General features: G+C 37.8%; 2 protein-coding genes across 3 annotated transcripts in view; one reads left to right on the forward strand and one right to left on the reverse strand.

Moving 5' to 3' along the window:
• The window catches only part of LOC139144792 (oxysterol-binding protein 1-like), an 88,608-nt gene extending 79,077 nt beyond the window's left edge, over positions 1–9,531 (reverse strand). Inside the window, exon 1 of one of the 2 annotated variants that reach the window (XM_070715564.1) lies at positions 9,281–9,531. In XM_070715564.1, the coding sequence (XP_070571665.1) occupies positions 9,281–9,411 (131 nt within the window). In that variant the 5' untranslated portion in view covers positions 9,412–9,531. The remainder of the gene's footprint in view (positions 1–9,280) is intronic. The other variant, XM_070715563.1, reaches the window with a different exon arrangement.
• Positions 9,532–10,217: 686 nt separating this feature from the next.
• Positions 10,218–13,169, forward strand: LOC139146007 (mitotic-spindle organizing protein 2B-like). The gene is made up of 2 exons (XM_070717454.1): positions 10,218–10,363; positions 12,962–13,169. Exons 1-2 carry the CDS (start codon positions 10,218–10,220, stop codon positions 13,167–13,169), a joined length of 354 nt encoding a protein of 117 aa, XP_070573555.1.
• Positions 13,170–13,351: the final 182 nt, after the last annotated feature.

A 13,351-nucleotide genomic window follows, 5' to 3' on the forward strand; every position in this document is an offset into this window, starting at 1 on the left:
AATGTATAGCTCTGTTACTAGAAAAGCCTTATTAAATGATGGTCCTTTCCGATATGCACTTTGCAAATTAATTCATAGAAATGATTTCATTATGCAAAACCAGTGAAAATCCCCGTCCTTACTTGACTAAAGATGTTGCTATTATCAAATTTTCCATGAATTTTATGAAATAAAATGTCTGAAATTTTTGGAAGACGTATGGAAATGCATACGATGTTTACAAAGTAATGAATGTTTTTGCCACACAAGGAGCAATTATAATTTTTCAAAGGAGGATAGCTTTTTATTCGATATTGGAAAACAAACACACTGGTGATACATGAAATGTTCCTTTGCAGCTGATCAACATGCACATTTGTTTTATACAAACTTTAGAATAGCCTACATGCAGTTGATAAGCATGCATGGTTTTAGCATATATATTGTCTACATGCATTGCGAGACAGTCGACAGTCCCTTGTGCCTTCTTCACTGAAAATACCGACACAGCCACTGTGGAAAGTGCCATGAAATATGATTTTCAAATTGAGGCTTTACCCTTGGCTTTTACTTGGATTAACGCCATTTTGTAGCATTTGATTTGAGACTGTCAACTTCAAGGCCAGCTTCCAGGCCAGCATTATCCACTGAAGAGAACAAGATTTCTTCATCCAACAAAAGGCATCCTGAGTATAGTCTTGTCTGCTGGCACAAATTTTATCTCTCCACTTGAATATCGTACAAATCTGAACATGCAAATAACAGTGTATACATGTCTTTTCCAAATATTGTTTACAGATCAAAAGGCTATAGGGGTACTAGGTCATGATGTCAATGAAGCAACTGTATGTAGGAATCAGATTCTAAAGGTCTCTCATCTCAGATATTGACTGACTCTGATAGACACATATACATTCTATGTGTACTATCATGTTCCTATAACTCAGACAGTATTTCAAGTCATTATTCAAACATAATTCGCATGTGGTTCTTTTTCTAACTGTATCAATGTTAACCCTATCAGAATAACACTTTGGTTAATTGGTACATCCCTCCCTCTCACTTTCATGTTTTTAATGAAATGGGTGTACCCATGTACAGCGAAGAGGGGAGACACTTTTACTCTTACGCTGAAAACTTTTCTGCATATACTTCCTTCCTGATATCACTCAGCGTACACCTCTGATTAATCATCAAAGCATACAAATTCCTTCTCACCAAAATTGTCTCCTTTATCAAATATCACACATACTTTTTCAGCCCACATTTTAACCATTGTGGAGGCCACTTCATCATTCTGCACTTTAAGTAATTAAAAAAATTTACTCACTATTTTTATCAACTGAGTCTACTCCTAGTAACAAGAACAATTTTTTGGTAAAATTAAACTATTCTACACACGTAGAGCATTTAATGTGTTATGTATTATAAGAGATGTACATGTATCTAACACGTTTCTACTTATTCTATCGCAAAACTATTTGACAGCAAACCATCACAAAACTTCATTTTATCATCAGGAAAGTTTAATCTTGTTATTCGGGTCTGTAACACATGCACCGAAAACAGATTGACGACAGCAAAGCATCCATTGTAGACAGCATCATCACCCAGAATGTCCCCCACATGACCTCATATGACCGAACTTCTATAAGCAGAGATGATGTAATGAACAAGTCATAGTGCCACAGAATTTGAAACAGACATTTCAGATACTGTGTCTGGGTCAGTGATCTCCCCCAGCTGCAAAGGTTACTGATCCAGACATCATTGTGGTTGTGGGCTTTCATCCACTTTCATCGATTTGAAAGCACATTTTGCAAAATGACAATTTGTTTTTAAGGAGTGAGATCTGCAATTACATATAACTGACTGTCCTAGCATAACAACCCCCACTTGGATGCCCTGAGGGGTAGCAGTGAGATCTGCAATTACATATAACTGACTGTCCTAGCATAACAACCCCCACTTGGATGCCCTGAGGGGTAGCAGATGGCAATACTTATCTCTCATCTTCTTGTCCCAACAATCCATTTCTTACTCTTTGAAGGTATATGTATATCAAATGCGTATCTGTTAGCCTCACAATATGTCCTCTCTCTCAATCACTGATTTAAATGTACCCAGTAGGGCGGATTTTCTTGCATGAGAATAGCGGTATGTTATGGGATTTTCGAAAGCAGTATCAACAAAACCTTATTGAAAATTGTGTCAAGAATACACACAACTCCAGGCTGAAGTTTAGATGAAATCACGCCTAATATTCAACCAATTTGCAGTTCCATCTCCACACAACATGAAGTTCAATTTAATTGATTTAATAGATCATCTGTTCAATGTCCACTGCTACTCTGAACACAGTTGTTTTTTTTTAAATTAAATAAGGTCTTTACCTTGACTTTTTGATATTTTGTGCCTCAAAATTGTTAATATGTCTTTTTGGACAATATACAGGCAAGCTTGGTTAAATGAGAATTAACACGGAGATGATTTCCTCTCTTTTTTCATTCAATGGAAGTTTTTTTATTCATGTTTCCTTGCCAACAGTTTCAGATCACAATGTATATAGTAATAGTTACTGTCTGTGGAGAACAACTATGAGGGTCCCAATCATGGATACAACTTGGCAAGAGTAAGAAATATTTTGAATCCATATACCATTTCACAAATTCTGTTATCTAAATAGGGCATGAATCACTAGCTTTCAATTTTTGAAATTCTGTTTGTATTAAGTAAGAATGATTCATATTGTTTAATGAATTGAGAAAAGTAGAATAGTGACACACAAATGCATTGCTCTTGGTCTACGTGTGGTTTAACTAGGATACATGTGCCTGAATGAAGAAAAGTTTGATTATACTCTTTTGCAGTGCGTGAACACACAAAAAAATATCCAATGTCTGTAAAATCAACAGGGGCAGTTACCAACCATACTTAATATCCAACTCTTTCACATCATAACTGTTTTATATTCTGCTTTGTATGCACAGTATATCTTTCATCCATTGAGGTCGATGCATGTAAAATGTGACACCTGATGATCAAATAACATCCATTATCATCTGATTTGCATTGCAACAAGCAAATGGCTTCTTCCTCTCTATGAATTATATAAAAATACTGCTGTTTCAGGCTTATTTTACAAAAGTGACTTTCATAACTCCATGATCATGTCAACTCCACGTGAAGGTCGCACAAGCAACCCCTCAATTTGTATTCTTGTGTATTTGGTGGTATTCTTACAAACTCCCTCAGGTTCATTCCAAGAGCTTAAGTGTAAACATGTAGGCTTACATAGCATTTTAATTAATCAATGCAAGAATACTTACATAAATTGTAAAAACTATCAACTACTTCTCTAGTCTGCCATAAAGAAACAGCTTGAATTGAGTGTGTACCCTCTTCTAAGCTAACCTTGTTTTCAATACATGTCCTTGTCCATGACACCTTCAACATATCAATTCACACTCACATGAACTGAACTGTTATCAATTTCAGTAACTTCAAAAACAGAAACTGATGGTCTAATACCTTGGACATCAATTGAACTGAATGCATACCTGACCAAGCAGACTTTGTTTGTTTGAAATGCAAGTTTACTAACTACCAGACCAACAATCATATACCATGGTGTTTGTTGGTACATGTTAGTTGACAAAAAACTTCACACAGAATGCATCGCGGACTGGAGACATAAAGACTTTTCCAAACTCATCCATGAATGTCTTTGAAGCCTTTATCAGACTCATGGTTTATTGGTGTCCATGAAAGACAAGATGAAACAGTACGCAGTCAGCATTTCAGTATTGGCGCTTGTGGGTACGGTTGATATAATTGAGAATCGGCTGATCTCTGTACCTGAACCTTTTATTCACTACACTATTTCCTGATGACATATAACACCAATGAAAGGGTATTTGAAATCAAAGAGAATAATATGTTTTTCTCTTTGAAAACTTGAATTCTCAGTGTAATTGTATGACACAAAGGTGAATTTATGCTGATAGATACAAATCTATATGAAAATTCACAGAAATTTTGGCCTTGTTATTATCTATATATATTTATTTGATATTTTTCTACAGGTTCATGTGAACTTAATCACTGGATAACCACTGTCATTAATTACTTGCAGTCTTCCTTGTTATTGCTATTTCAACCACTATGCAAAATTGCCATGTTGCATTGTTGGCCTTAAAGTGTCTCAAGTTCATCCACAATGCAGTAGATGATCTCTATCGTTCAACATGTGCCAAAAGCAGTGTAACCTCTGAGCAAATATGATGCTTCACAAAGCAAAAAAATTGCCTGTGACGAAGATTTCACAGTATAAATGATGTACACTGAAAGTAACTTGATTTAGTTTTAGACGTGACAACAAAAGGTGAGCTATTGAACAAAGCTGGCTGCACAAATGGTTGTCAGTGAATGGTAAGATTTTAAATATCTATAGGGTATTGAGCCATGAGGAGGGTTAGTATTCACATGGCACTGGACCCAGCTTGACAATATGAAAACAGAATGGCAGGGAAAGAAATTAAATAATATCTAGCCTGTGAGGAGTTCTGTGTTCACTGTAAACTGTACTCTTGAAATCTTGTGACTTTGAAGCCATTGATTTCATATCAAAGGATGGTTGTTGTTGATCCTCACAGGCATAAATGAGAGGGCCACTGTCCATCAGTATTCCAGTAAAACTTGACCTCCGGATAGAGTACACAAATATGGTACTTTGATCTATATCACAATGGACATGCATGTACCCAAGGATGTTTCTTTGGTGTTGTCTCAATGTGGCATCCAGTTGTTTTCTACGACTTTGCAACTCCTGCTGAATGTTTAACAAGAAAATGGTCTGTGACAGCTTCTTATGGGTATCAAAATTGCCAAATATCTGTATTTTGGTAGAATAACCGAAAACTGGACAAAATAATGTTTTACATACATGTACCTATTATCTAACATGGAGGGTGGAATTTCATGAAGTGGTATGCCACTATAAATTAAATCATAGTCTCAAACCTCATTGTGGAAGAGCAACATGTCACAAATTTGTGACTATTTGATTTTGGTTAGAAAAGGTGGATTGCGTATCCTGCAGAAAACACTGAGTACAATCCATGTAAAGTTATAACTTGGCCAGGAATCAGAAACTTTACCGTAACTTCATCACATATAAAATGTTCACTCTGACGATCCAAAGCTACCCTCTGAGATATTTTTGCTAAATAAGCTATAGACAAGGTCAAATGTTTGTTGTATTTGCACATTTACTGTAGTTCCCATCACAGTTACTACGTGGTTGTGGGACTGTGGTCCCATGGAATTACAAAGCTTATCATCAGAGTGATGTGATGATGCCACATCATGCCATAATTTCCATCTGATACGGCATCATCATAACCATGTGTCCCTGTCCCCATAAATCCTTCAAGGCTACCATCATGTACCTTACACTACCCCATCAGGTGATCAATAAAATTTTAACTCTATCAATACCAAGTCGCCCAATAAGGGAATGGTTTCACAAATGATTGATCTGTCATGTGGCAACTGAATGATACTACACTGACATACCATGTGTTACAACGAAGAAATATGGTGCAGCTGCTGTGTTAGTGTGATTCAAAACCTGAGCATACCTTCTGCAATTATAAAATTAATACTGTAATTGGTAATGGACCATTTCAGATTGCAGCATAAGAGCTATTTCTTTTACATGTTAGTTAAGGGGAGAGAGGTTTTGAACTCAGCTTGATTTGAGAAATTCACTTTTATAATTTACATGTACTTTGGTGATCGCATTTTTTTCTTATATTCACATGTGTATGTTTAACAGGAAACTTCACATTTTGATGACTTTTTACATATTTTGAATACACACTTTTTCTAATTGTTTGTATTTTACTCAATTACAAACCTTTTACCGAAAATAACATTGTAATTTAAATTTTCCTTCAACTCATGCACAAAAAGTCACAATTGTTATTGCACTATGTTGATGGAATCAACACTCAATGGTATCAACACTGTCTACTTTTGAAGTTTCATTTAGGGGAGGACAAGGTTTCAATTTTAATGAAAAAAGTTTGTTAGTTGAAATTAGGTGACAATCTGCGAAGTTCAAAAAAAGCGATACTTCATCATCATGAGAGGCAATTACAATGCACTGTACCGTAAAGAAATAACTGATGATTTTCGTAACTTTGAAAATGGCCGTACCTTGTCAGTCCAATTCTAAATAATAAATCACACAGTCGCAACTGGCTGACAAGACTCCCTTATCTATCCACCTGTTCAAATTACTCATCTTTCTGATTCATGATCTAAGACTATTTATTTTAATAAAGACTGATGACAATAAGATCTACCACGGTAAACTAAACCAGACCTTTAATAATATTCTCAATATTACTGTATTAGCTCAATGAATGATTGAGCTAATACAGTTATCTGTTCATACACCTAATGTGGAAAACAATATGAATAAACTTTCACCTGGCACTTTGGGAGGTGGTAAGGGCTTGACTTACCAGTACACAGCTACTGTAATTAATTATGTAGAATTCAGTATGATGGAACTGTGCTATTATTGCAAGTATGAGTCACAGGAATTGATGATGGATACATGAAGGCCACTTACATGTAAATTGATTCTCCATGAAAGCATAATGTACACGCAGTTAATGAATGAAAAAATGTGACAGACAGAGACGATCAACTTGTCCTCCTACCCAACATTTGGATATTATAAGCTGAGGAGAATTTACATGCCATACCTGTCAATGTATTTATACTTAACTGTAAACATGCTACTATAGCGCTGATTGCAAATGGAGTCATTTTTTCTTCCGTTAATATGCATAAATAAATATTTGTCCACATTTTCCGCAAGAACGATGACAATAAAATTTGCCAGTGTTACAATGGGTACTAAAAGTCATACTAATTCATATTAATTTATGCCTCAGACTACAAACTGCAACAGCAGCCACGCATACACAACAATATTTATACGAATTTTAGGCAGAATTGTTCAAAGTCACATGCATATATATATATTTGTAGCAAACCTGAAATCGCGATCAACGCTATTGTGATGCATCAAATGGTAAAAATGTCTATGTATGGCTCAATTTACTGCTAATGGGCAAACCCCTAGCCTACACATTTATTCAAAAGGACAGCAGGGCAAAGTTTCACCAATTTGCAAGGTTTTGCCTGTGAAGGGTCAGTATGAGCAACAATTCTCCGTCAAATCATCTCGACAAGACCAGCGTAATATGTACCATACCCCAAGCTTTCCTTTAACTAGAGGGACAGTCCCTCATTTTATTTCGTGGAGTCATCAGTATAACAAATAGTAACATTTCATTTTAAATTGCATATTTGTTATAGGCATATATACTTTCTGTGGTGGGACACCTGTTACAGCATAGACAGTTGTATAACCGAACACTTTCTTAGACTGTAAAGTGTTGAGTTGCATAAAGAAGAAAAAGCTATAGAACAATTTTTTTGACAGTTAATGTGAAACTGAAAGTCAACAACACAACTTTGACACAATAATACAACGCTATATGAGTTGACTTCTGTAATTAAAAAGTCAATTTTGAGATTTTACAGAAACCTGCACCTGTGGAGGTAGACATGTGCATACACTGTGTTATGCCTCAGTGCCATCATTTGTTTACACTTGCTAACGAGTTGACAAAAGTGTGCTATTACAAAATCATTACTGCTGTCTGGCATCTGCCCCATCCGGGTATATATCTTGTTCACATTGGCAACCTAACTGAAATTTGGGCCGACGCAAAATAACTGTCCTTTTGGGATTAAATTTGGTCCGTGTCCACACTGTACCGGTACCAGAATTAGGGCCGACGTAACTTTACCTTCCTTTGTGACCTCTGACCTGTCAAAGTTCAAAATGGCGCATTTGAATATGGCACGCTGTTTCTACTGTTCATGATTTTCCTGTGTTTTACGCACAAGAAGGGCAAATATGACTACCACTCACCCTTTTAATCATCGGAGAGATCTTCACCATTTATTGGATGAGCATGTGTGTATATATAAGACGCGGCTGTGAGAAATACAGTGCACGCATTTTTGACATGCCTCTATGGTTATTACGTGCACTGTGGAATCGAATGACATGGTCTCGTTTGCGGAACAAAGGTTGTGGGAAAGTTCAGCGTACATGGGATGATATTAAAATGTAAAGGCTGGATTGAAAACTTTCGAAAGGTGTAAACTTTAGTTTCAAACGTCGTTTGTTTTGTGCGAATAGGGTGACTAGTTCAACTTCGATCCATAGCGGAGGCCTGGTCAACTGGGACCAGGGCCGACGTAACGTGTCCACACTGGCGATTTGCGTCGGACCAAATTTTGCGTCGGCCCTGAGTCGGCCCTGAACCCCCCCTTCTAACCGGGACCAAACTGAGTCGGCCCAGGGCCGACTCAGCGTGTCCACATTGGTTTTTACGTCGGCCCCGGCCCTGGTCGGGACCTGGGCCGACGCAAAGTCGTCAATCTGAACGTACCAATAATTATTGTGTCAACTTCTATTTTGCAGAGCATTTTTTTAAAAATCACGATTGACTGTTTTATATATATATATATATATATATATATATATATATATATATTATATATATATATATATATATATATATATATATATATATATATATATATAGCCAACACTTTGAATTGTAGTTTGTACCTCCTTAATTTGTTTTACCAGCAGCCCACCTTCACTCCTCGTAAGTGAACTACGGTGGACTGGAGGAACAGACCCACGTCATATATCAGTTGGATTGGAACATTTTTCACACTTTATTTATTACTTTGCAGTACGGCATTTACATGTAAATTTATTATACTTTGTTCGTCATAACATCACAACCGTGCGGAATTCTCGTCTCAAAGTGACCTTAATTTAACCTGCCTTTACAAAAGCGCATCATTGTATGTTATTCGCCATACACAGAAAGGTAATGCATTGCTTTGCAAGTAACTGATGGACCAGCTGCGAGCTAGAGCTGGGACCAGAAGTACTGCAGCAGTTCGTTCATGATCCGCATCCACATCCCCTGTATCCGAGAACGTGTACCATGAACACAAAACATGTGTTGCGGAATAATCACGCGACTTTGGGACGCAGGGGCGGTAGACAGATGCCTGTAGTTCGCAGCTATTCAAATTGCCTGATTTTTTTGTGTCATCATTATCAAGCTAGCTATGCAGACGACTGCATCAGTGCATGCCTCGTCACCCCTTTCAACGTGGAACTCACCGGTAGTACGAGAGTAAACCGTTGGACAGAACAAACCATCTCCGTTGATATCCTTTGATGTAGTTGGTCCACTTATACAGCCAACCTTTGAAGTTGTCCGGATTCGAATTTTTGGCGTCCGCCATCTTCATAGGTGATCTTCTAAAACCCTGTGCTGAATTTTTTCCAGAGAACCTAAGTCTCCTATAGCAGTCAATGAAACGGGAGATTGCTCGATAGGACGAAACCAAAATGGCCGACCTGTCACACTACATATCAAAAAATATAATATACCGCGATAACAAAAGTAGTTCTCCATTCAAAAATGACAACTCTTGCCAAATCTGTCTAAAGCTATTAGATATCATCGTAAGTGCTAGATGAAATCTATTTTGTTGGTTTTGATGTAATTTTTTTTGGAATTCATGATGCAAAACCAAGGCGGATGATTTTCCTATGGACGCGTGTCGTCCCCGTCGAACTTCTTTTCCAGATTTCGGAACATCCCAACATTCATTTCGCTGGAAATGGCGGCTGATTGAACTCTCGAAAGTCTGGGAAGTGAATCTATTTTCTGCAACCGTACGCTATTTCCGATGAGTACAGATAAATAAACCCTACTGTAAGTAACAAAGTGTCATACCCTTTACTTCATAATGTTTTTGAAGCTTTTGTATTTCTTTTGCAACATATATGTCGCTGTTTGTTTCAAGGCGATGTTTGGTTCCGACTTCCGGTTACTTACAGCGTTCGAGTTCAAGAATTTATAAAACTCAGAAACCTTGGAAAAAACATCCAGAAACATTTATGAATTAGTGTATATTCAGGTGGAAATAGTGCCAGGCAGCAAATAATTTGAAAAATTCCAGGCGACAGAAACTGTCTTACTCGTACATTTTACCAAAGCAACCAACATGATAATTGATATCATTCAGATTAGCGAAGATTTGAAACAACCATGAGCGCAGGGATCCGAGCACCAACCCAAACCTACAAGTATACGATTACTACGAAAAAAAGTAAGAGTGTGCTATCTTCAGAAGAAGAGGATCTCTATGAACTCTGCCAACTAGCTGGAATATCTTTGAGTCTAAAAATCTACAGGTTGGTAAATTGAAAGACATTTCACTTTTCTTCAAATTCAGCCTACAAATTGCCTGATGCTAAGCGTGTACTGACTTGTTGAAGTTGTTCACTGTTCATTCTAAATTGTGTGAAAAGTAAAGCTCTGTGTTGGTCTAATCAAACACTGGCAACAATGATAGAAAACCAAATAGCACTGTGGTAGTTTTCAGAATTTCAAGGGGTCAATTTCTTAAGCAAAACATTCTACTTATATTTTAAGGCTTTTTATTTCAGTTTGTTTATGTAACCATTTCATGAAACATTCTTTCAATTTACAAGATGCTTCGCAGAATGCTCCTGAATGAAATAGTTCCCAATTCAATATGTTGTGTAAGCTTTGTGCGCTACCAAAATGATTGGTCTAGCAAAGCGTCAGAGCCAAAATTGCTGAAGTGCCTTGACATGATGAAATTCGTCGACAACATAGATATCAAAAAAATGCACATACTTTCACAGTTTTCAGTTTTTAAATTGTAAAGTCAGTTCGCGAGTCATTTTTATCAGCAACATATCTCACTAAATGGTTATCCCGCCTGAAATATAAAGTAAGTTGACAACAAATTTGCATATGATATAAAACGATATTAAACCGTTTTACAGAATTTGCTTGGAGACCATGACATGATTAGGCTACATGATGTACGCCATTAAGGCCCATGATTGCTGTGTATTTTGTCTCTAATTTACAGAAATAGAATAAATTCGGATTGTTGAGTAAAAAAAAAAAGATTCAGTACTTTCGATAGGATATTATGACTCGATGTGCGGTGTTACTGCTCGCAAAGTGATTCTTTTTCACCCTGGAGTGCGGCGACGGAAGAACGTTATGGGACGCCACACTGTTGATTGACAATCTTGTGAGACGAAAGTTACAATTTGTGAACCACACACAGACCTTGTTCTTGATGAACCCCCCCCCCCCCCCCCCGTGGTATAAAATTGAAACAATATTCGGAAAGGACCAATCATTGCCCAAGTTTTAGAGAAGACAATCAACCCGAGGGATATGGGAGGGCTTTATTTTTAAAATATCATCCAATGATAGTTTTGATTTATTTTATAGACATCCTGCAGGAAAGTCATTCATTGATGCCAAGTCGCAACTTTGAACAAAGCGAGAGCCCGGGCCCGGGGATGTTTGAGTACGATCACCCGGCCTCGACAATATTTACCAAGAGACCGGCGTTGGCGTTCATAGATCATACCATGTAAAATTTCCTTACCATTAAATATCTCGCATTACTTTTTTTGCGGACATTTTGTAAATCACACATTTCCAATCGCGTAAATAATAAGCTTAGGCTCCATGCACTGAGAATAAACCAAGGGACGGACTACGTCACATCAGAACATTTTCACGTCCTTTCGTGTGATGATCGATCGACCTCCGCCGCCACTCCATCCCGGTGTCAGCCCCGGCCGGACTGGATGTGTTTAATCACGGCAATTTGACAGCAATACTTGAAAAGAAATACACTACATCCCTACTCATTGTAAAACTTTATCTTTCTGACATTAATTTCCAAACATCCTTTCACAAACTCCTGACTTCGCGCGATATGCACATATTACGTTTTCCCAGGCCAGGAGATACGACGCGCCATCATCGGCTTGTAACATATACATAGTTCATTGACCTCATTGTACGTCTGCTGGGCGAGCGACTGGGCGACGCGCGCGAAATCGAAATATCTTTTTAAAATTGGAAGTTTTGAATAGTTCATGTTGTTTGAAGGTTATAATCTTTAATAGCTCATGGCTCCTACATATTCCTATCTATTGATCTAATCTATACCTCTTTTACGAGTGTATCCCGTTTCGGTCACAGGTTCATGTTTGTCAGCACAGGCAAAACATGGTCGGGGGTGCGACTCCGGCTTGTCCTGAGTGTTCGTTTGATGTCGCTAATTCACATTAAATCACACCCATTCACAATTTTAAAGACGGGACGAGTAAACAAAGGTATGGCTGGAGTAAATTAACATGTTTCAGGACATTATACGCGTAAAGATACTTGAAATTAGCGGTTTTCGTTTGTTCTGAATTTGTTCCGTTAGAACATAGGGTAAGCGACGGGGGTCACGTATAGCGGTCGGGCGCACTTTCAAACAAAAAGTCGTTCGCGAGCCCCCCACCGAAGACGGGATATTATAATTATTAATCGCAAATACGGAGATAATTTAAGCAAACAAATTAAACCAGGTGAATGTCAGAATAATCCGCAAGAAACTTAGCAAAATGTACCTCATTAAATGCGATTGTGTTTGTTTATATTTGCCTTTATTATAATTTCTCGCGCGGGGGCACCGTCAATTGTTAGGGTAAACGAGAGTACACGGGATTTTGCGAGAGATTTTGAAAAATCGCATTTTTTATCAAAATTATGAATTTTTATCAACATATTTCTGTACCGCCATGTTCCTGAATGAGAAGAAAACGTGTGGCCACAAAACAGGGTCTCTTTATGATCTGTGCTTGGAGAACGGGATGAAAAAAAGATCCGGGCGTAAATAGGTCAACCTGAATTCTTTTTACTATATAGTAGTAATAAGTACTGCTGACTTTCTCTTCCCGTAGGATCATTCTTGACATGATCAGGATGAACATTGGACCACATGCCATTCTGCAGGTCATCAAAAGCATGTGTAAAAGTTCTCGCTATGCCAGTCAAAATGCAACTCAAGTCACATACCGCGGTCAAATAGAACCCAACGTGCACTTGAACCCTGTCGTTGGTGGTAGTAGTAGGAGTCACAGCAGATCTAGGATGGCACCTCATTCATAGGAGTATACTGACACCGAGCAGCACCTATTACTTGAAGCAACTTCATATGCTGAACAATTTGTCAGTATGTTGCCAAGCATTGAGGCAAAACCCCAGGAAGTTGTACTAAAATTGTGGTGTCCACACTGATTGTGGCAACAAGGCAATTCTGACTCACCAAGCACCAGGGTCTTGTATGCCAA

Source organism: Ptychodera flava, chromosome 12, assembly GCF_041260155.1.
Source record: "Ptychodera flava strain L36383 chromosome 12, AS_Pfla_20210202, whole genome shotgun sequence".
NCBI classification, from domain to species: Eukaryota; Metazoa; Hemichordata; class Enteropneusta; family Ptychoderidae; genus Ptychodera; species Ptychodera flava.

Coding starts and splice junctions, on each gene's coding strand:
- LOC139146007 (XM_070717454.1), top strand. CDS start 10,218: ATGAGCGCAGGGATCCGAGCACCAACCCAAACCTACAAGTATACGATT. Junction 10,364..12,961: donor TTGAGTCTAAAAATCTACAG/GTTGGTAAATTG, acceptor CTCTTCCCGTAG/GATCATTCTTGACATGATCA.